General features: G+C 40.7%; 1 protein-coding gene across 1 annotated transcript; it reads right to left on the reverse strand.

Moving 5' to 3' along the window:
• Positions 1 to 257: 257 nt before the first annotated feature.
• Positions 258 to 18686, reverse strand: LOC146658601 (tumor necrosis factor receptor superfamily member 11B-like). Its single transcript, XM_085422296.1, has 6 exons — positions 18584 to 18686; positions 10621 to 10848; positions 9729 to 9873; positions 4043 to 4258; positions 1878 to 2102; positions 258 to 1574 (listed from the first exon to the last, which is right to left on the reverse strand). Exons 1-6 carry the CDS (start codon positions 18629 to 18631, stop codon positions 1180 to 1182), a joined length of 1257 nt encoding a protein of 418 aa, XP_085278422.1. The 5' UTR covers positions 18632 to 18686; the 3' UTR covers positions 258 to 1179.
• Between the last annotated feature and the right edge of the window lie 3576 nt (positions 18687 to 22262).

A 22262-nucleotide genomic window follows, 5' to 3' on the forward strand; every position in this document is an offset into this window, starting at 1 on the left:
AAACTCACTGTACGCCTTGATCGCTAAGCTGGGGAAGACCAAATTCTTCTCAGTCAAGAGATCAGAAGTACAGATTGTTTGATCCAGTCAGCCATTCAGTCCCCTTCCATCTCAGGGAAGGCACCCTTGGAGGATTTTAAAACTAAAAGCATACAATATAGTTGATTTACCAGAAAACAATGTTTTTTGGGGGGGGGGGTTTCTCCAAAATTTAACACTGCTATGAAATCACAAGACTAAAATCGTCTGTCTGTTCATTGCATATTTATAATGAAACAATACATCTTTACACACTGAATTTAGTCAGATCATTTGTTATCAATGTTCACAACTTAAACAAGCTTAAAAAGGACCAGTCAGGCACATATACAACAAAGATCATACACTTATAGTAAAAACGCGATACAACAAAAATATAAAACAAATATCACTTCATTAACTTGCAGCATTTGGAATCCAGTATTTCTAAGAAGTAATAAACATAAGCCTTTACATGTTCAGAAAGTAAAAATTACTTTTTTTAAATAGAAAACAATTGCACTCCTTTGTACATTCATACAAGTAACAACTACAAAATAATAACGATGAGCTTTGCTTGTCAGCAGTCCAGAACAAACACACCAACAAATGAGAAAAATATTTCATTATGAAACCAAATCCTTCCTCTCAAACAGCGAGAAAGCAACAATAACAACATCTGCCGGACCATTTTCTATAAAATAGTATTAATATTTACATCTTAAATAACTTTTTTTTTTAATTTTTCACAGACTCCAGTCATGAAGTTCTAAAAAATCTTTTTTTTTTCAAAAACCTTTTATTTTACATCCGTATTCAGTACACAGATGTGTGAACACCTCTTTTTTTTGTCAGATTCTTCCTTGCGGACGGTTACCGTGGACTGAGGATGAAGTTATTAGTGCCTCGTTTAGGTCAGAAAAAAATCAGAGAAGGAAAGACAAATTTATTTTTCCATCTTTCCTTCCATGTTAAAGTTAGGAAAACCCATTTTTAGGCAGTATATGCATAGCTTTGATATTATAAAGCCCTCTCACTATTACAAAAAAAATGCACCTCCCTGCTCATTGTGTATCTTTTTAGTGTTCCCTTTTTTGTCAGTGAAATAGTGTTTATTTATGCTTTAGGTTGTATCTATTTCTATTTGTACCTGTGTACTGCTTATTCATTTAATGGCTTATGGGCTTTAAAACACGATCCATCCTGAAGCATACTGACAAACATCTTCTGAAACATCTTTTGTGCCGAGGTGGTTCCAATGATGCGGCTGATCTTCTTCAGGCCTTTGAGCAGATAACGTGGTGCCTGTTGGTTGCGCAGGACCCTGAGACTGTGAGACAGAGCATTTGGTAGGTCCAGGTTGTGGTTTGCTTTTTTCCAGAGGTGAAGAAGCTGCAGAATGTACTGCCTGGGGAGGCAAGAAGAGACCACGGCCTGGACATCCGCCTCCTTAACTTTCACTCCCGGCAAGCTGTTCGTTACCTTCATGAGGTCGTCGAGCGTCAGGTTTTTTAGACTGCTGCAGCGGGAGACCGTCCTCTCACAGTGGTTCACACCTTCAAATAAAGTATGTTTACATTAGTACACCAATGCAAAAATTAAAATAGCAAACAGATATGTTAAACAGGGCAAAATAGCATGTGAGCACAACGCTCAGACGCTGCTCATATGTGTGGTCAGTTTGTGCGCTTGATTTAAATATTCTCCTCCCTGTATTTTGCACCTTGAGAAAGAAACTCACAGCAACATATGTGCAACTAGGTCAGTCTCTAAAATCTCTGAGTCTTTTTTCCTTTTTTTTTTCTAAACAAAAACCCAGTTTGTGCTGGTGCAGCATTCTTGTAAATCTTATTTTATACCTTGTATGAAGCCATACAGCTTGTCCTGGTCTTTGTTCTGCTCTCTCCACAGTCGCAGAAGGTGGAGAACCTGCTGCTGGGGAGAGCAGGTCTTCTTCAGCCTCTCCAGGCTCTTGCGATCCACCCTCTTCCCAGGAAGACTGTCCAACAGTCGTTCCAGGGGCACCGAGGAAAGTCGCAGCGAGGCTAGCGACTGGAAAACCGCCTCTTCACAAAGAGTCACATCTGGAAAGAGAAGCAAAGTGGGCTTGAAAACACACACATGCACAAAAGTTCTGGATAGTGATGCTTGATATCCATTTGCTTAAACCAGAAGGAATTAACATATGTAACATATGTAACATATGTAACATTTGTAACAACCTGTTACAAATGAGTAAATGTTCACAAGTAATAAAACAACTTTAGTAAATTCCAAACCATTGGCTGTATGTATTCCAGTATGACAAGCGGGCTGGTAGAGTGACACCTGCCCAAACATGGCCCAGCTTTTAGTACAATGCTTGACATCTTAGTGCGATCAGCTATGTTAAACATATTTATGTCTTTTAGATCTTTTATTTTTCACCCCTTGTTTAAATCGGTATCTGTAGATAATGCCAAACTAACCTTAGAGGTTCCCACCTAAGTCCCAATTGCACATTTGTGGAGCGATTCCACGACAGTTTGTGGTGGCACGTTACCGCATGTTTGCACACTTTAAATAGACATCGCTGTGTAACTGACATTACACACTATGTTTACTGACGTAACAGTTTCACTATGTTTTGCTTATTCATCTGTGTCACTGCAACTCTTCAACCATAAAATCAACAGTAAAGACTCCATAGTCTCCACCTTAATAACGTCAATCTGGGAATCTGGGATAACAACATAAAGTAACTTTAATTTCTTTTTTTTTGTTCCTAATTGAAGGCAGTTTAAAATTAGATATAACGGATTTTAACATTTCAATACTTCATCAGTTTACTTCTGCATATTTTTTGTGTTTGCATGTGTTTTGCCTATGTTTAGAGTGTTGCCTTGTAATTTGACCACGAGAGAACCACAGCTGTCTTTTCTTTCTGTTACTCATTGGGATCACTCCTACTAGCCGAGCCAAACTGTAGCCGAGCCTGTTGCTCTACATTTTTTAAGGCAGCCAAGCGAACATTCTTCTTCCTGCTTTCGCTGAGGACACTCCCAACCGGACACACTTCATATAATGTGCAATTTCACATCCTTTTTATTAAAGATGATGTGAAATTACACCAAATTTCATGTTTCATGTTGATCATTTCAGTAATTTATGAGTGATGTAATTGCGGCTCGCACCACAACTAACAGTGACTTCCTGGTGGCTTAATACCGACTTTGGGAATCCCAACTGCTTTCAATTTTACATTTTTTGCTCAGAAACACTGCTAAGCTGTTCCAGGATTTGAAGCAGGCACTCTGCGGTGGTGTAGTTACCAGGAAGGCAATTTGTGAATGAATGTTTGAGGAGAGCATCACCCTCCCAGAGGGACCACAGCTTTGTGTGTTTTCGTCTAAGTGTGGCATATGAGTGCGCCAGGGTCTGTACATCTGCATGTGTGTGTTCTCCAGTGTCTGTGGTTTCTCACGGTCTGGGAATTTAGTGTCATACTTGCGGCTTCTCATCTCAAATTATCCTTCAGCATCTGTCACAGTCAAAGTCTGAGTAACAAAGAGCAACCAGCGTGCCTTGCGTCTCCTTTGACTCAGTTTCCTCTGTTATTGTGTTTGGGGATGTGACAGTTAAAGGGGGTAATTGATCCATCATGGGTCTTTTTGACAACAATGCCATAAACATCCAGCGTTCAACCCTTTGGTTTTCACTGCTGTGTTGGTTTTAAGGCACGCAAGAATTTGCAAAAGATTGGAATCTGGACAGCGAACCTGACCGAGGAAATCCCCTGCCTTTAGGAGTGAAAATGACCACATGTTTGAAATAATTCACTTCAAGTTGATTTTTAAGTTGTTGACAGCTGAGGTTAACTCAACAACACTGGTGCATGTGTGTGTGCGTGCGCGCGCGTTTATGTGTGTGTGTTGGATAAACACTGCGCTAATGATCAACCCAAATTCCAGGATTAGTCCTAAAACGTTCCATATGATCTTTTTCTGCAGCGCCATGCCCAAAATGACAGCGCGTATGTTCTCACCAGTCTGGCACAAAGTGTGATGATGAGAGCACTCCAGCGTTGCCTTCTTGTCCGGAGTGCCACACTGGCTGTCTGCAGTGGACGTGCCCCATCTCAGTGTCTTGAGGCCCAATTCTGAGCAGTTCGTGTGAGGCTGGCACGGCTTGGTGGAGGAGCCACCCGGGGAGAAATGACCATCAGGGCAAAGTTCACACACTGTGTCACTCACTGGCGTACCTGGAAGAGATTTACAGAGATAAGTTTTGCAAATGAAAACTGATAGAAGTGACGCTTCTGAGCATGTGAGAAAGCACCTAACCACAGATTTTTTTTCTCATCTAGAGCTTTAACTGAAACTCAGCCATTTTCACCATTTAGTGCAAAAAGAAGCAGATGTGATTCTAAGAACCGCAGAGACATGTGAAAGCTCATCATACTGAGAGCGTGTTTCAGAGAATGACTCATATCAGTCGTAGTCACTACACCGCCCTCATTCTGTATCTTACATGCTCTTACTATGATGTCATGTGACTTAGCTGCAATGTGATTTGTCAGCTGATTTTTTTGCAGCCAAAGCCACTTCTAATAGTAATACGTAGGCATGTTTTGAGAACTTTATTTTACAGTTGATTTACTATAATATGCTGCAACTTTAAAACTATATTTAGATACGTGACCTTTTTTTTTATAATCTCATTTGACAGTTGCCACAATACCATTACAGGAAACCATCACAACTTCTGGTATATGACCATCAGCACGCATGACAGTCCATGAAGTGGAACTAGTAATCACATCCTCATTTTATTTTGATCTTGAAGTGAAAGTGCGTGGGACGACAAGCCATGCTTATTTCAGATTTAACCTTTGATTAGTTTCCCGCTACCATGGTACAATGCGTCCTTTCTTGAAAACATATCGTCAAATAGGAAACCATCGCCTTATATGCGTAAAAAACAATCAAAAACGTTTCCTCTGTGAGTCGTGACAAAGCATGTACTCTGTCAGATGACAACGTGACAGCCTATAACTGTAGTATGACGGTTATATTTTATTGCTGACTTTAATGTCAATTTCTCAGAATTTCCTCTGCGGAAAAAAATTTAAAGAATGCATGTCAGCACTTTGCTAAAAGAAATTGCTTTAGATCTGATTAATGGTGCACATATTATCATTAATGTTTATGTAATACAAGGTTTACTAGTTATTGACTAAAGACTCTAGACATGTATAGATGAAACACATTGTATGAATCATTGATTTGTTGTTCATCAAAGTTTTATTATAATGACAGCTTATAATAGTGATAATATTAACTACTACTATTGTTAGTAGTTGTAGTTGTAGTTTTGTGTGTAACTTTCGATGCTGCTTGTTCAGTCTGCTCTAGAAAACTGGTTTCCAAGTTAATTACTGCTGATTTATTTAATCAAGGAAGTCGTCACCTGACTAAATAAATGTTGAACAAAAATAAATCTTGGGTATTTTGGAAATTTTGATGATCTAACACTTGTTTGCCTAACAATATAATGATCAAACAAACATGGAAGAGGCAAAAAAAAAAATTACTCACGAAAACTTGATTTGCACGCTGTTCCCCCCTCCCCCCGTACTGTCTACCATATCGATCGGATTCCAAAAACACAGATGAACCACATAGCAAATCCCATTCGGAGAATGACAAAGAATTCTAACCAGAAACAAACAATCAGGAGATCAAGGGGGAAAGGACGGAGTCATAAAAGGCTTGTGTTGTCAGAAGACTGACCCAGCATCCTGTGGTTTAACCACAGCTCGAGGCATTACATAATAAGTTTTTCAGCTTCAGTGGGGGGGGGAGATCCCCTAAATTGCTGTCTCATGTCTGCTGATTGTGGATTAAGGTCAGTGGAATTTATGGAAAAAAGTATTGCAGGGGTCACATGATAACCACAATCGATGGAAAATGTTGTTTCATCCTTGTGATTTCTGGACTCTGGTCCAAAGTTTAACATGAAGTCATGAGAAGGTTGGTGTTAGTTTATGCTGTGGTTCCAGTACAAATACCAGATTCAGTGCACTGGTATGCTTAAAATCAGACTTTCTCACCAACAGTTCCTACAGACACACTAAGGAAGGAATCTGAAAAAAATATCAGATTGGATATCCACTATGTTATTGGCGCATGGTTATTGTATCAGGTGTTGATGGACACAATACCTCTTAAGCATGAATGATAGTTGCATGGACTCACGCAGCTGCAGAACATTAAAAACTCACCAGCCACTTTATCAGGTCTTTGTCTAACTGCTTGTTAACAGAAATATCTGGTCAGCAAATAACATGGCAACTAGAGTTCAAACTAAACATCAGAAAGGGAAAGAAAGGTGATTTCAATGGCTTTAAACGGTTGGTGCCAGGCAGACTGGTCCAAGTATACAAAAAACTATCTCTAGGGTTTATAGAGAATGGTCAGAGGAGACTGAACAAATGGCTTTGAGCTTTTAGGAAGGCAAGAGGCATATCTGATGCTCTTCTGCATACCTCTTACGCAGCAGAAGACCACACCGGGTGCCACTCTTTTCACCTAAGAGCAGGAAGCAGAGGCTATCACGAATCCATGGATCCGTCCTGCTTTGTATCAGTGGCTCCGATTGTTGTTGGTGCTGTTATGTTGTGGGGATATTTTCTTGGCACAATCTGGCTCCCTTGGTAACAACTGATCATCATTTAAATACCGCAGTTTATTTTTGATGACCATGTCCAGGGTTAGTTGTAGTAAACTGCTACTATGCAGAAGTCCATTTGGAGCCTCATGCCAACCAATAGACCTGCACGGACCATCGCATATACAGTACATATACACAGAAACTACAGCGTAATTTTAAGTCTTTGTAAGGTCTGAGACATCACACTGACTAAGTTGAAACTGCCGGAGAAACTAGAAACTGTTGCATCACATTATTTCTAAGAGGAAGCACAGGAAGGGCGAAATAAGTTGATGACTCATCGCTCAAGTTTCCTCTTTATGCTTTACAATTTGCATTATCAGGTACAAAAGGAACAAATGAGAAAGTGCTTTCACTCTTTCAAAATGTCACATTATCATCTGTTGCTTACTTTTAAAACCGAAGACAACAATACTGTGCAAATAATAATTTATCTGAGGGTTGTAGACATAGAAGATTCATAACACTCTGATTTAGCTTCTCTGATTTACATAAAAACCTTTCAACACTACAGGATGTGATAAAAAAAAAAGTCACAGATAAAGCTACATGGCTAGCTTTGAAGGCCTGGAATCAAAGGAAATGAGTTATAGCTATTATAATGATATATACATTTGCTGTGGTTCATTTGGCGCACACTGAATGACACAAAGTAACCTGAATTTTCTGAGTGATGCCAGTAGACAGTTTGTTTTCACGGTTTGATGAACTCTGGAATGGACAGGCATTTCTATAACTAGTCTTGCTGACCATTCAAAGGACTTCATATCACTAACAACACAGACTAAAGTGGAAGAGACTGAGTCAGGTCAGACATGCTGTATATCAGTGTTAGAACACTGATATACAGCATGTATCTAATACAGAACGCCAAGTTCTGTATTAGATACATTTTGTGGAGAAAGGCTATAGTTACGTATTTCACACCTTCAGGACATACGTGACTGTTTTATTTGCACAGACACTTTATGATGTCAAGACTAACTTTTCAAGTTCTCCTGTTGACTCAGAAACAAGTTATCAAGTTATTTTGTTTTTTCTCAACATGGACAAATGCATTTATGCGCCAGTTACTCAGCTTAATCGTGCATATGTAGCAATAAAGTTGTTAAGATTGTTCTTAGCTACAACTTAACTGCCCGTTTCACACATCTAGCGCTCTAGTTCACAAGTACAACAAAGCATGCTTTGCATGTTTTAACAGCTACATCAAAAACCCTGATAGCCTCTCACTGCCAGGAAACACAGAGCAGGAGATGGTGAAAATACCTCTGTGAGGAAGAGACACAAACAGAGAAGTAGGACATTTCTAAGAAACACTTTAAAAAGGTTTTTTTCTGTGAAAAGGGAGATGCTCATCAGGAATGGGTTTGGTTCACATATTCGGAAGAAGAGGAAGAAAAACCTGGTGTCTGGTAATATAATTAAGAACATATCTGAATGTGAAAATGTAACTGACGCATCTCTCTGCTTTATCAAAGTTCCTGACAGGCCAGTCCAGTGTAACCCGCCCGGGAAATTGGTGAGATCAAAAGAAGATCAAAGAAAAGATACTTGTTACAGTGACACGCAGACTGAGTGTCCCTTTGAGCACACATACTGCACTTTTCTCATGTTTACTCACTAAGATAAACCACTACAACTGTCTAGTCTACATGCAGACTGAATTTACTCTTGCGCTATTACAGACACCTGATGTCAGCAAAGTCAAATTCCATTGTACACGGTGGGCTTCATGCAGCCCACTTAGATTTTAAATGGGCTGGACCATTGAAAGCCCTTTCCTATCAGTTTAACTATGCATTTGATATGTGAAATAATATAATAATATAAAATCTGATTATTTATTTTTAAAAAGTATAACGGAGTGTTTCCCCCTGATAAAGGAATCCTGCAGTAAATGAAAGAAACTGTTTATTTACATGTATTTCCTACTGCCTACACTGTAAGAAATAAAAAGGTTCTGGCAGCTTGTCGCCACAGAAAGTTTTTGTTCATTAAAAAAATGCCTATTTTATTTATTTATTTATTTATGTATTTTACTGTGAAAAAATTCTATAGTAGATCATAAAAAAATGAATTGTTTCTGTCATTGAATTGTTTATCTGTTATTTCATTACTTTTGGTGCCTCTGGGGGAGCGCTTTATCGGCAGGAAAAGCTGTAAAATGTATTAAAAAATACAATTGAAATTAAAAATGTATCTCCTTTTTACACTTTCTAAAGATTTCCAGTGGGCTGGACTGCAGTCTTTGTTGGGGCAAATCTGGCCCGCGAGCCTTATATTTACACTCCTGCTTCTGGTAGCAATCTACTCATTTAAGTCCAATTTACACAAAGGTTTGACGTCACCCTGGAATCTCCTTTCTTTAGGAGGAAAAACACATTTGTTTTATTTGATATGATATGGAAATAGTCAGAAATGTTGTAAATGATTACCCTTAATCATAAATTATTGATTGCTTTTAATATTCATAACATCTGCAGAGGCCCATTTTTCCACTTGAGTGGCCTTTTGTACAGCTGGAAACAGTTTCTCTCCCTAATCAAGCAGTGAATTTGGCTACTTGCAGGACCACAGAAATATCTTCACAGACCGCTGCCTTAACAGAAGTAGCCTGAGTTAACCACAAAAAAAGAAAGCAGGAGGCGTCAGTGCAGAATGCCTCCCAGGTCCTTGACTGGCAGCTTCAGGAAACGGTGGTTTGTGAAAGGAACGGTACTCTTGATTTTTTTGTAAAACAATAAATTTGCAAAATGTTGCACCGGAACAACAGCTGCTGAAAATGGGCCTCAGTAGCAATTTGATTAAAAATCATTATCTATTTATGATTTTATTAATTCTTAACTGCCTTTTGCAGAATTTCTGATCATCATTTTCAGTTTAAAAAAAAATCAAAGCATTTTGTGCTGCCCAAACCAGCTGTTTTCGCTTTTCAAACAATTCCTATAGAAACTGCTCAGTCTGAATAATATTCTTAATGTGGATGTTACTCTTACCTAAAGCTGCCACTCCATATCCAGGTGAACAGGCCTTGTGTGCGATACAGAACTCTATCACTAGGTGGAAACCTGGAGCACATTCGCACAGCTGATCATGAGTGCTGTTGCACTGCTGCTTCACTAGCTGTCTCTCCTTACACACCTAAACGGGAACACAGAGAGGTCACACATGTGAAGCTGTAAAGCTGCACACGCACAGAAAATGTAGGTAAAAGTTTATTTGCATGTGTTGCTATAAACAACACAGCAGTTCACAGCAACGCAGGTCATAAAGAACATCATGCTTCCGCTCTGCAACTTGTCTCAAATATCATATTAGTCTGTTGGGAAGACGAAAACTGAAATTTAAAAGCATCACAAAGCAGACATGTTAACAATACAAGGATTATCATGAAAAAGTGGTGATTGCGTAATTTATCTGGAGTTGCGGAGGAGAAACATCAAAACTCTGGGGGAAGATCATTCTACCACAATGAGCAAACTGGGACTTTCATTTTTAGTAACAAAAACTGAAGTGGAAATACTGGCTTAAAAAAAAGACAAATGCAGCACCAAAACATAAATAAACAGTAAGGTCATGCATCTTGGGAAAAGACACCAGCAAAGCCACATAAAAGCACCACTGAAAAAAGCTGGAAGACAAAAAACTAAAGGTATGTGCATAATTCCTGACCATACTTTGATTTCAGCTCTGGGAAATTCTTTTAGGTATGAGACGATACATTGATCTTTTTTTACTACAAAATCCAGTAATTGTCACAAAAACCCGTCAGTTACGGTCTGAACACACAACAAAGGAACCATTATCGGCCTCATGAAACATGTAGCCCTAGTTTCTATTAAGAGGAAAAACTAGAACTGAATGTTAGGTTGATGGCCTCATACGTACCGAGGTGCAGTACTGGCATTTCTCCCCCCAGTGCCAGTTCTCGGCAAAATGCCTGTCAGGACAGGGCTGGCACTCTGTGGGCATGTCGGCAGTGCAGTGTCGTTTCACCGCTGTGCCAGGTGGGCACTGGTTACACGTGAGGAACGCGGATGTCGCGGGGTCACGGTGCTGGTACGTTGGTTGTTCAGCTTGCTGCTGAAAGGCCCAGGAGAGAGAAGCTGTCAAAAGCTGCAAGAGAAAGAAAGTAAGTCGCTTCAGGAACTGACTCAACAGCAGTGACAAAATCTCTAATGAAACCCGTCTCGTGAACAGCTTCACTTTGGCAAAAGAATCAAATATTTTTATATTTTGGAGCACTCGCCAACCCAAAGATTCCAGTAAGAACGAGTTGACTGTAAGGTCAGAGCAGTAAAGCTCCTGGTGGACATAAGGTCCTGTTCTTTCTGCTGCTCTTCAGAGTGCAGTTCAGAGAATCAGAATAGACTAGTTTCCCTGAAATTGATAAATTGATTACTCTATAGGGACAAATTCTCAGGAATAACACAAGTGTATTTTAAACTTTTGGGGCAGTAACGTCCCTTTTTGTTTTGCCTCAACTCGTCATTATTTTCAGTAAATGCTTTTTGTTGATCTCAACTTTTAGGATTAATAAAGGGATCAAAATGATTTTATTGGCCTTCTGGCATCATTTCTCATCTGTTTGACTTTAATCCAAAGCTTTTTAAATGAATTCAGATGTTTCAGTCATGCCAAAATTTTCTACACATTGAAATAAAAGAAGTGCATGACACAGGATTACAGGCATTAGTTGTGCAGCCTTGTGTTCTCTGCCCTCACTAGCAGTTCCCTACCCATGCCGGCAGCCCCGTAAGCTCGGCTGCTTTGCAGCTGAAAAGCATCTGATGTGATTCAGAGGTGATCTATCGCACTTTAATACTGTCCCAGATTAAGATCCACACCACACCCACACTCTCCTCAGCCACCCAAAACCAGCCCATCGTTATGGATACTCTGTAAAGTGGGTGGTTTTCAGCGAGGCTCTGACAAGCCTGTGTAACTAATGACAAAAACAAGCCCATGTATCATCGCCTAGGCAAAAACTGAAACGCTTGGTTCATTTCTAAAATATGAGATATCAGTTAGTGAGCATGTTTAACATGGAGCCAATCTAGCTGGTCGAGGGCACATGCAGACCAGCTGTCACACATTAGGCTTCTTCCACTCAAAGGCCCTTAGCCATTGGTTCTTTGGACTTTCCCGTTGGCCCGGATACATCCTCACTGCTTGGACGACTAACCAACAATAGACCGTCTTGTATTGTCTGTGAGTGTGTGTTTGCATGTGGTTTCTTGCTTCATATCATGTGTGCATCTTCAAAAATAAATGAATTTGTATGACAAACAACTAAAAAAAAACTCCCATGCATGTGTGTGCAGGGGTGCGAGCATGCAGGAATGCGTGCGCGTGTGAGTGTATATGGGTGTGTGCGTGTTAGTCGATGTTCATGTCCAATTACCATCTTCCTCAGAGCTGGTTTGCGCGCTCTGTGGTCTCCTGGCTGCTGTTCATAAAGAGTACTGTTGGAGGTTACTGGGCTTTCCCCATTCACCACCAGAATACAAAACAGTCACCCACTCTGTTCTACAGATTACCCGCAGCACACCACTGATCTCCTTCCTGCGTGCATGCATTTATACTTATCCCATTCACCTTAGAACTCGGAGCCACAAAAAACAGTCGACTTTGTGCAAATGAACATGCAACTAAAGAATGGCTGGAAAACCAGAATGTGTGTGTGTGTGTTACATGATGACTGCCTCTGTATCCTTTAATCAATATTGAAGAATAAAAAGAAAAAAGGTCTTTTCACCAGAAATCTACGCGTGTTTATGAGTGGGTGTGAGTTTGGGAGAAACAGTGTGCAGTACAGCTGCGACTTCCCTGTCCTGCCACATGTTACTGAACAAACTGCCCGTTCTACAAATGACTACAAATGACGTGTTTTTCCTAAGCGTCACTGCGTTTACGTCCACACTACTACTTTACGTGCACCCTGCATATACGTGTTTTGTTATTTGCGTCATCTTATTCTGTTTCCCTTTCCAATGGTCATCACCGAGGAAGACGGCAAAAAATAGATGAATGGGTTTCGCACACCATAATAGAAACCTAACATCAAACAGCCTGGAGAGCGCAGTGCTTTTCCCGGCAAAACCTATCGACCTCTTCCACCGAATGTTCAGTGGAAGGCTTTCATCAGCGACTTGCTGAGCAGTAGCACGACTTTGTTTGTAGTCTGGGTGGCCCCAGCAAGATTCAAACCCATAATCATAGTCTTACTCCTTAAATTAAGAAATGTGTATATACACTCCATTAAGCCCAGAGACCAAATCCAATTGATTTAGAAACAGGAGAGTGGAGTATGCTGAGTGACTAACAGAGGATCACCTGGATCATCCAGGTGTGGTTTACTGGCAGGACAGTCCAACCCTCGGTCAGAGCCCTTGATAAACGTTTGCCCCTTTTGTTTTAGAAATCCGTCAAATGGCACAATAGCTTGCCATGTGCATGCTTGTCCCTCCCTCTGTCTGTCTATATGTGCTTTCTGCGTCACAGTTAAAGTCATGTCCTGCTTTATTTTAGCAATCTGCTTCATTCTGTATCTTTTTTGTAGTTGCTGTCTTTGCCTTTATTTTACCACCTTTGTAACCGATTTCCACCTCCCTACTAGTTCCACCTGCGTTCTCTCATTTAGTGCTCTTTGCATGTACACTGTATAATCCTGTCTTTCCCCTCTGTATCCCTATCATGCCTTTCATCTTGTTTCAGTTTAGGTTTTGATGTCTAGTGCTTGTACCTAGTTTTGTTGGACTCTCATGCACCTTTTGTTGATTTTAATCTATCAAAGTTCATTTTTTTTATTGTCAGCCAATCTGTCCTTGTTGTCCTGCCTTTAGTACTTTTTGTGAAACAAGTTTGATTTGCCTAAATCTGTGACATGCGAGCACAAAGCAGTGACAGGAAATGTATAAAAGGTAATAAAAATGAATGAGTACAATGATGCTTTTTAGGTTGGGTCTGAGAAATGCCTCGGTTGTGCAGTGTTCGGTGCACATATGCTTTCGTCATCTTCAAAGTGAATGAACCAGAGGCCTGAGAAACAGATGTAGCAGACTTTAAAAAAACAAAAACAAAGTAAAACTCAAGGCCAGCCCTCATAAAGTATAACAAGTGTTTGACAACAAGTAGTGTTGTTCAACAGATGTTTGACTCCATATTGAAAGATTATTGCATATACAGATGTTATCTCTCAGATCATCTGACTGCATGTTTTTCAGAGAAGGTTCTAGACATTATTTAAGGCCCTTCCTGCTTTCTGGTCACTTTCTGATGGGCAGCACTAAATTATCCCAACCACCCAGCACGGTAGCTTTCTGCTACTGAAGAAGAGAAAATGTCAACTTTTTAAAAATTAACTCACTGGGATGGACGTCCTGTGGAGCATGTGACTCCATCTATCAAGAGCTACGAAAGATACTGAACTTTTCACCCGTCTGTCTCCTTAGAAGCTGCCATCTGACGACATCATGGACGACCACGGGAAATCTAAATTACACAGCAGCTAGGGGCCACTGACAGCCATAATTATAATGTTAGCATCATCAGAGGAGTGCTTAGCAAGGGACATATCCTATTTGGAGCTCAGCCAGCTCAGAGGAGAAAATCAAGGGTGAAGGTACGGAGATGGTGATAATTTTCTAGCATTCCTGTGCAAAAGCCCTTGAGCAAGGCAGAGCAGCTGCTACATGTAAATAATTGCAAGCGACGCTGGAAAACGGCTTGCTGGAAAAGGAGGCTCAAAAAGTTCCCACATTTCTGTGGATTAAACTAAAAAGTTTGAATAAAACAGTCTATATTTATACTGGATAAACCCGCTTCATCAGATATAGTTTGCTTATATAACCTGTGCCAGCGAATCCCGTTTGAACTGAGCTGAGCAAAAAGCTTCGTGTTTATGAGGAGAAGTTTCTACCAATGCTTTAACAGAGAACATGTGCTGCTTTAAGAGATGTTTTCTCTTTAATAAAGACAAAACAAACAGCGGGAGTGGGTTCCATGCTGTAGAAGGTGGTGACAGACATGGTTATATTGGATCAATAGCGTCTCAAAAGCGTCTCACTTGTGCTAGCTACCCACAACATTCAACACAAGTGATACCCAATCCAGTGAGCTATTTACTGGCTCTGAGATTAAGCGAGCAGAGGCACACACTTTTCGTTTTGTTTATCTGTCACTGATCTATCACTATGATGACATACTTTGACTGGAACTATGTGCAAATCTATTGCGCTGACATAAAGCAGTTTATTGGGGCCTTTTTTACATCCCCTCTGACTGAATTTGTTTGTGAAGAGGTCAGGTCAAACAGGTCAGCTAGTACGAAAAGGCAAAATATCAGTGTCCTATCGCTAACCGAATGCATTTCATTTGTGTTGATGTGTTCCGAAAGGTTAAACTACAGGATAAAATGATTCAAATGTTTTTATAAAAAGAGCTTGGGAAATTTTAATGCAATTTAGTAATTCACAACTGCATTATGAAACAGAAACACAATACTTTGTGTTGCTCGTGGAAAGATAGAGTTTGGACTATGCTGAAATGCAGCGCAAAAAAACAGACTCCGTGCTCGGTTTGCTTGAGGTCAGCTTTAAATTCATGGCATGAGGAGAAGAGCTGTGGCACAAAGGGATCAAACCACGTTGCACCAGCTTATCCACCAGGCACATGGATTCAGTTAACTGCAGAGCGCAGGTGGTCTGAGGGGGGATTCCAGCCTGTGCGCGTGTGTGTGCGTGTGTGTGCGTGTGTGCGCGTGCCTGCGCGTGCATGTGTGCCTCCGTGGGTGCGTGCGCATGTCAATGTCTTTTTTCACTTATGCGACACACGATGCCACACCACATCAAGCAGTCTCTGCTCGGTGCGCTCACACCATGTTCTCACGCTGGAGAAACTTCTAATCTCTAACTGGCTGCTAGAACATTTTACAGATTAACCTAAATTACTGAGTCGTTTATGCACTAGAGCTAATGTTTATTGTGGATTTTGTGTCAAGGCGCTCTAACCCAAAAAACGTGCTGCCGTGCAAAAATCTTTCTCAGTCTGAAGGTGCCTTTCTTTGTGATTTTTGCTGGGTTTTTCTCTTTATTGTAAAAATGTTAAACAGAAAATATTTGGGCCGTTGGATAAACACACAAACATGCAAACTGTCCAAGTGATGGAGCTGTTATTTGAGAAAGTGCTTTATAGTTCTTTAGTTAAAACTCTGCAATAACTGAGCTATTTAAGACCAAATCTGATCACTTTTCTGAATTGCTACACCAGCACAACATTTGGATACAAAGAGGAGATCCTGTAGTTTTATGCTGTGATCATATTGAGGGGCCGAAGCTTTACTTCTTCTGCTTCTGTGATCACGCGTCACTGTGATTATCTGGACTGTTTTACTAATTTAAACGTTTGTGGTTGTTTTTATTTCTCTGCTTGCTGAAACCAAACCAAATAAATCAAACTGTTCTCGTGTTGTTACACATCTAATGTCAGGTAATCTTTTACTACAGAAATTTGCATCATATCAGTCATGCTGTTTTTAGAATGATTCATACAGTAGTAAGAGATAAACAGCAGGCTCTCTTTCTCCTCTTTGTATCCATTAATTGCTCCATCCCACTCGCCCCTCCCTAGCCACCCCAGGCTCCCACACACAAACTTCTGCTATCAATACCTACTGTTGATGGAAACGGGAAGTTAGGTGTATGGAAGTAACCTTTAGAGTCAATTGTTGCTTTCTGAATAAACATTTGTGCTTGTTTGTTTAAAACATGTTGCTGTGATACCTTCCTACCCGACTCTGTCTTTTCCCGCCATTCCTCACCCTTTCTCCAGTGTTTGGCCAAGTGAGCTTTCTGTAGCTTCTTCAGCCTGCATGTGAACCTGCGGCTAGTTTTGAGGAAGTTGCTGTTGCTAATGCCAACGGCCACAAGCAGAGCGTAACGTGGAGGCGGCGTAAAGATAAAGAGAACACAGATAGTAGATCATGGATAATAACAAAGGGGGAGAAAGCATGTCCATGCATGAGGATTAGAGGTAGGATTATCCAACCATGCTGGTTAACAGTCATGTTGACACACTGACAACAACAACTGACTGACTACCTGCTGCTCTGACAGTGGTGCGTTATTTTTGCCCTTTCAAAGAAAATGACTGTTTACATATTGAAACATGTGCCTTCATAAAAGCAGGTTGACAGGATGAACTATTCCACTGGCATCATGCTGGGCAATGACCCAAACAGATTTTTCTGGAGCCAACACAAGCACATGTGTGAGGAGTATGCAGAGCAACAGGAACAGCACACAGGTGCTGGAGGTGTATTTAAGATCCAAAATTGCAGTTTCCATTTACCACAGAATTGTTTTTCAGACAGACTGCAACCAAGCCTGGCTGACAGGCAGACAAACAAGCATATCATGTGGTGGATTCAGAGGAGATGGAGATGTTGGCTGGATGTTGCCAGTCAAGACTGACTGAGTAAACAGTTGCCAGAAAGTTGCCCGTCTTACTCACCAAATGACTAATGTACTGGCCGACTAACTGAACGATGCATAAACAAAAGAGCAGAATATTTGCCTATTTTAGGACAGGCTACACTGAGTTAGAGGAACTAAACTGTACTGAGTATCACATTATATGGTCATATAAACTACTATTTCACAGCCGTGTTCGCTGAATTACGCACAAACAACACGCATCTTCCTGACTGACCGTGCTTGGCAAAAAAAAAAAATCTCTCTTTTTCCTGCACTCTCACACAAGGCCAAAAGGATATTAGATCAGTGTTTTGGAGCTACAGAGTTTTATCTGTTTCTGGACTGATACCCATCTTGAGCATACATGAACATATGCAAAACCAGAAAAGGCCCCGACACAGGACGGCATGCAAAACACACCAATGGAAACAACATAAAAAAAAAGGAGCAAATTGGTGTAAAGTCAGACACACTGTACCATCTGCTGGGAATTCACCGTGCCACTCTGCTTTTGGAGGATAACATTTCATTCATTTTAATCATGCGGTATTAAAAGCAATGAAATACTACCCAGAGTCAACTTTAATTTATCTGAGAAAACTATAGATCGTGTTTGAAGATGTAGAGGCTGAACAGAGCAGTGAATAAAACGAGCTCCATTCATTACCAAAAGCAAACAAATCCCCAGCATAAACAACACCGGACAATTTACTTGAATAGCTCTTTAAAAAAAAAAAAATCCTAACATAGCTCTAAAACGTACTACTAATATATCTGACTTTCTGCTATTAGTATAAACTAGATACAACACGCCATAAAATGATATGCAAACTCATGCAGCAGATACACAAACTAGATTGTCATCTGTGTCTGATATGGAGAATGGCAGCCGAGTCTGAAAAGCAACTATATGCTCACATATTAATGCATCTATTAAAGCCCGATATAGCAGCATCAAATACCAGGACCGAACAATATTTAGGGGTACGCTTCGATTGTGGCGCACAGCCTAAAGACTGGCCCCTCTCATTAATGGGGGATCATCAAAGTACCTGAACAGAGGCGTGCTGCACAGAGGGAACATGTGGTTGGCAAATATTTAGCTTTTCCTTATCTAGCCCTTAACGACAATACATGCAAGTCACTGTATTCAAATTATGCCAAAGATCTCCAGATTTATTCGCATTTCTGAAATCTATGTATCGCAAAATCCAACTAAGGATCAGTAATTTTATATATAAAAAAAAACACACACACACACACACACAAAAACGAAGGAAAAAGAAGAGATGAAAAAGTCATTCCTTCAGAATAAAGTGCTGCTCTACTGCTGAGCATATCCAAGGAGCGGAGCTGCAAACACTTTGGCTACTCACCACCATCAGTTTCATCGCCGGTTTGGATTTGGCTATCCGTGAGCTCATCTTCTCTGCGTAAAAGCGAACTGCGGTATGATGGAGTCTCCATCAAAGAGCCTTTACTATATACAGGAGAGAGCGAGAGGGAGAGCGAGAGAGAGACCATGCGCCCACCCACGTTTTCCAAGGCACTGCCTTCTTCCCTCCTCATTCTCCGATCCTAAAAATAAAGTGCAGCATCCATCGGAGCTGCGTCGCGATTAACCAAAACAGTGGATGGCGTAGGTGACATCAAAGAAAACAACTTCCAAACGTATCTTGCATGAGGTGGGTTCATCCATCAATTAAGCCAAGTTTGCTGGGTTTCTTAGGGATACAAATATTCCCCAAAAATATGCCACATGTTGTAAATTGAAAGGTCACCCTGCTGCAGCCAGGTTACACCTAGCTAGGCCCAGGACATAATTACATTCTGGAACAAAGGTGCAAAAGTATGTTTCCATATGCACGTTGTGCAGAAGTGTTTACATGTAAAAAAAAAAAAAAAAAAGGTTAAGCACCTAATTTGACAAGCTAAAAAGCACCAAAAAAACCCACATAGCTTTAATCAGTGTGAATAAAGAAGACTCTTCCAGAATAAATGTTTTGACTCCTGGTTTGACATAATGTAAACATGATGATTGACGTGTGTTTATTTGGACCAGCCAAAATCATTTAGCTAGAGTGGTAGCGCTTATTTGAACATCCCACTGTGGAAAAGGACAATTAAACACCAAAAATATTGTTTTTCTCAGAAGGTTAACCATCACAGCTTGTGTAGAGTGAGCAGAAAAGCACAAAGAACTTCAGCTACCCGCTTTAAACTTCATTCTACATAGAAAGCAAAGAGGGAGCTCTTGCAAAAAGATTGTGAATGGATGATGTCACTGGATGACAAACTAGGGAATTAAAGATTTAAAAAAGAAAAGCAAATGAAGTCCTTAACCAGACAGAAGTGCACCCATAATTCAGACAAAATCCATGATGAGTTACGTGTAACTCACGCACATAGTAAACCCAAAAGGCCACACACCCACGCTGTGATCTCCGTGATGCTGAATCGATATCCATCTTCCACTGAAAGTCCCAAAACAGATCTGGTTTTCCATTTGTCATTTTGTATCCGCTTAGCATCCACCCCATGCAGAAGGATGACAAAATGTCCCAGCCCGCTGCCGTGACGTAGAAGCGCAAGGTTTCAACGTAAGCAGAGAAAATACACACGGCACACCCACTGACCGGCGTCCAAGGCATGTGAGCGAAATGTTAGTGGTGAGGTCACGGCTCACCACAATACGACCAACGCGACACACACAAACGCACACTCGCACATTCAAATGCATACTTTAAGAAAAGGATACAAAAATACACATGCTGTGCAACTCTTTCAGCACTGAGGTAAGGGTACACCACAACAATAGTGGAGCAGGAGCTGGACGTCCAACCTCTCGAGCACAAACACACAGGAACGCTTGAACGGCGAGCCTTTCTGACGTGCTAGTTGGCGCTGAGGTGTGCAGTGTATTCGCAGTGTAAACGTGGGTGTTAAGAGGTGAAGTGGAGCATGACCGCTCCACCGACACACATACACACACATCTAAGTCACACAAGTGCAATTCGCTGACTTGTCCTATGCCCATAAATTGCTGGCTGGTTTTGGCCTGTCAACGGTTGTACTACAGTTATTTTTAATAGCCTGTCAAAATGTACTCAAGGCTAGGTCTCACTATGTGTCTGTGTTTCTGCATGCATATATTGCATATGAATGTAGAAAGAGTGCAAATACTTTTTTAAAGGGGGGAAAAAATCAGTGTGTATGCGGATAACAAAGGACAATCTGTACAACACGCACAAAGTTTCAAGTAACTCTAAAGGTGATGCTTGATAAGCACAAACAAAGATGTGGTGATTACTTAACTTTATCATCTTTTTATCAAATCTCTGGCAGGTGATCCACTTCTCACAGCAGCAGTACCACTATTGTTTAGGACCATGGCAACTTCTCTTTAGCAAGTACTGTCTGGGTGCATGGCATACGATGCTGTGTGTGCCTGACCTGACTAACTCCATGGATGTCTGAGTGAGCTGCCCAGTGCTGCACCCATCTCAGACCAACTCATTTCCATAACAGATTTCATAAACGAATGAGTAAAAAAGGGAACTTGTAACTGTTATTGTGTCGGCAGTGTCACCTGAAGGCTGAAAGTTACAAAGAGCTCTTTTAATATGTGCAATGAAAACTTTTCACCTAATCATGCAAATAAAGGATAACTGCAGGTAACCAGAAACAGAAGACAATCAAAACCCTGGAATTAACTGTAGCAAAAACCCCACCTGCAAAAAGTGCACAACACGTTGTTATGGTAGCAACTGAAGGGTAAACTTGCAAAACACCTAAATGCTGATGTAGCAAAAGCTTTGATTTTAATTAGATTTTAATTTTGATTTTATATGTGTGCAGATTTGCACACTAATTGCATGCTCAACCATGCCATTAGAGGCCGAACCACTTTGTGATTAGAGTCCACAAAGTGTCTATATGCAAGACAAATGGATCCCTAATTTGACATGTCAGCTCACTGCTATTGGTGTATGTGTTTGTGTGTCTACGTCCTTGAATAAGAAACACATTTCAAAGCTGTTTTTAAAACCTAGCTACGGCTGAACAAGGGCAATATAAGTCCAAACCATTTTAATAGTCTGTGAAACTATGTATTCAGTCAACCGTGGTAAATTTAGTTCCACACTTCATCATATGGGGACCCTGGTAAATTAGTTTCACCATGTTCCTCACAATACAACACTCACTCTCAGTTGTTCTGAGCATTTTTCGCTTTCCTCCTTAAATAGAATTTTCCGCTGCTGTGACGAAGTCTGCAAAGCTTCATCCATCCATTCTATTCCACTTATCCTTATCGGGGTAACGGGGGGGGGCTCTAGCGCATCCTAGCTACCGTGGGGTGAGAGGCGGGGTAAACTCTGGAGAGATTGCTAAAAGAAAGAGACAATCATTTGCACTAACTTTCACACCTACAGGCAACCTAAGTCAGGGGTGGGCAACTCCAGGCCTCGAGGGCCGGTGTCCTGCAGGTTTTAGATGTGTCCTTGATCCAACATAGCTAATTCAAATGGCTAAATTGCCTCCTCAACATGTCTTGTAAGTCATGTCCGAATTCATGAGCTGAATCCTCCTGAGGACCTGGCCTTTGTGGTCTACGTGGGCAGATTCAGAAGGTCGGGTTGGCCGGAAGTAAACGGCTGTGAAATTGGACAGTCTAGCTTTCAGATTTGCGTCACCGCTGTCTCGGTGGAGTTTAATAAACTCGGCCGTCTGCTCCTTGCTATCTAAAATATAACAGGACACTGGCGTAAATTCTCGACCATCTCACACTTCTATTTAATCAGTTTTCTGTTTGACGTTTATTCAGCTGTGTGAAAACCCCGGAGGAACCCTTAATTAATAAAGTTACATTTAATTTAATCTAATCTAATAACTTTAATCTCAGCCAAACCGATTTACTCACGAACAAATAAAACACTGAAAAAGCCAAACAATAACATTTTTAAATTATCAAAGTGACTTGTATATCATGTTTAACCCGAGTAGCGAAAGACCGCGGGGGTTTGAAGACGATGTGTCGGTCGGCTGAGATATTTA

The sequence above is a fragment of the Rhamphochromis longiceps genome, linkage group LG11, assembly GCF_057381845.1.
Source record: "Rhamphochromis longiceps isolate RC_006_pf linkage group LG11, R_longiceps_female_GT1.1, whole genome shotgun sequence".
In the NCBI taxonomy this organism is placed as follows: Eukaryota; Metazoa; Chordata; class Actinopteri; order Cichliformes; family Cichlidae; genus Rhamphochromis; species Rhamphochromis longiceps.

What these genes read in the sequence shown, in the direction of transcription:
- LOC146658601 (XM_085422296.1), bottom strand. Translation starts at nt 18,631, where the DNA reads ATGAGCTCACGGATAGCCAAATCCAAACCGGCGATGAAACTGATGGTG. An exon ending in TCACACTTTGTGCCAGACTG is followed by an intron (nt 2,103 to 4,042) that starts GTGAGAACATAC and finishes TTCTCTTTCCAG; the next exon opens with ATGTGACTCTTTGTGAAGAG. An exon ending in GCTGTATGGCTTCATACAAG is followed by an intron (nt 1,575 to 1,877) that starts GTATAAAATAAG and finishes CTTTATTTGAAG; the next exon opens with GTGTGAACCACTGTGAGAGG.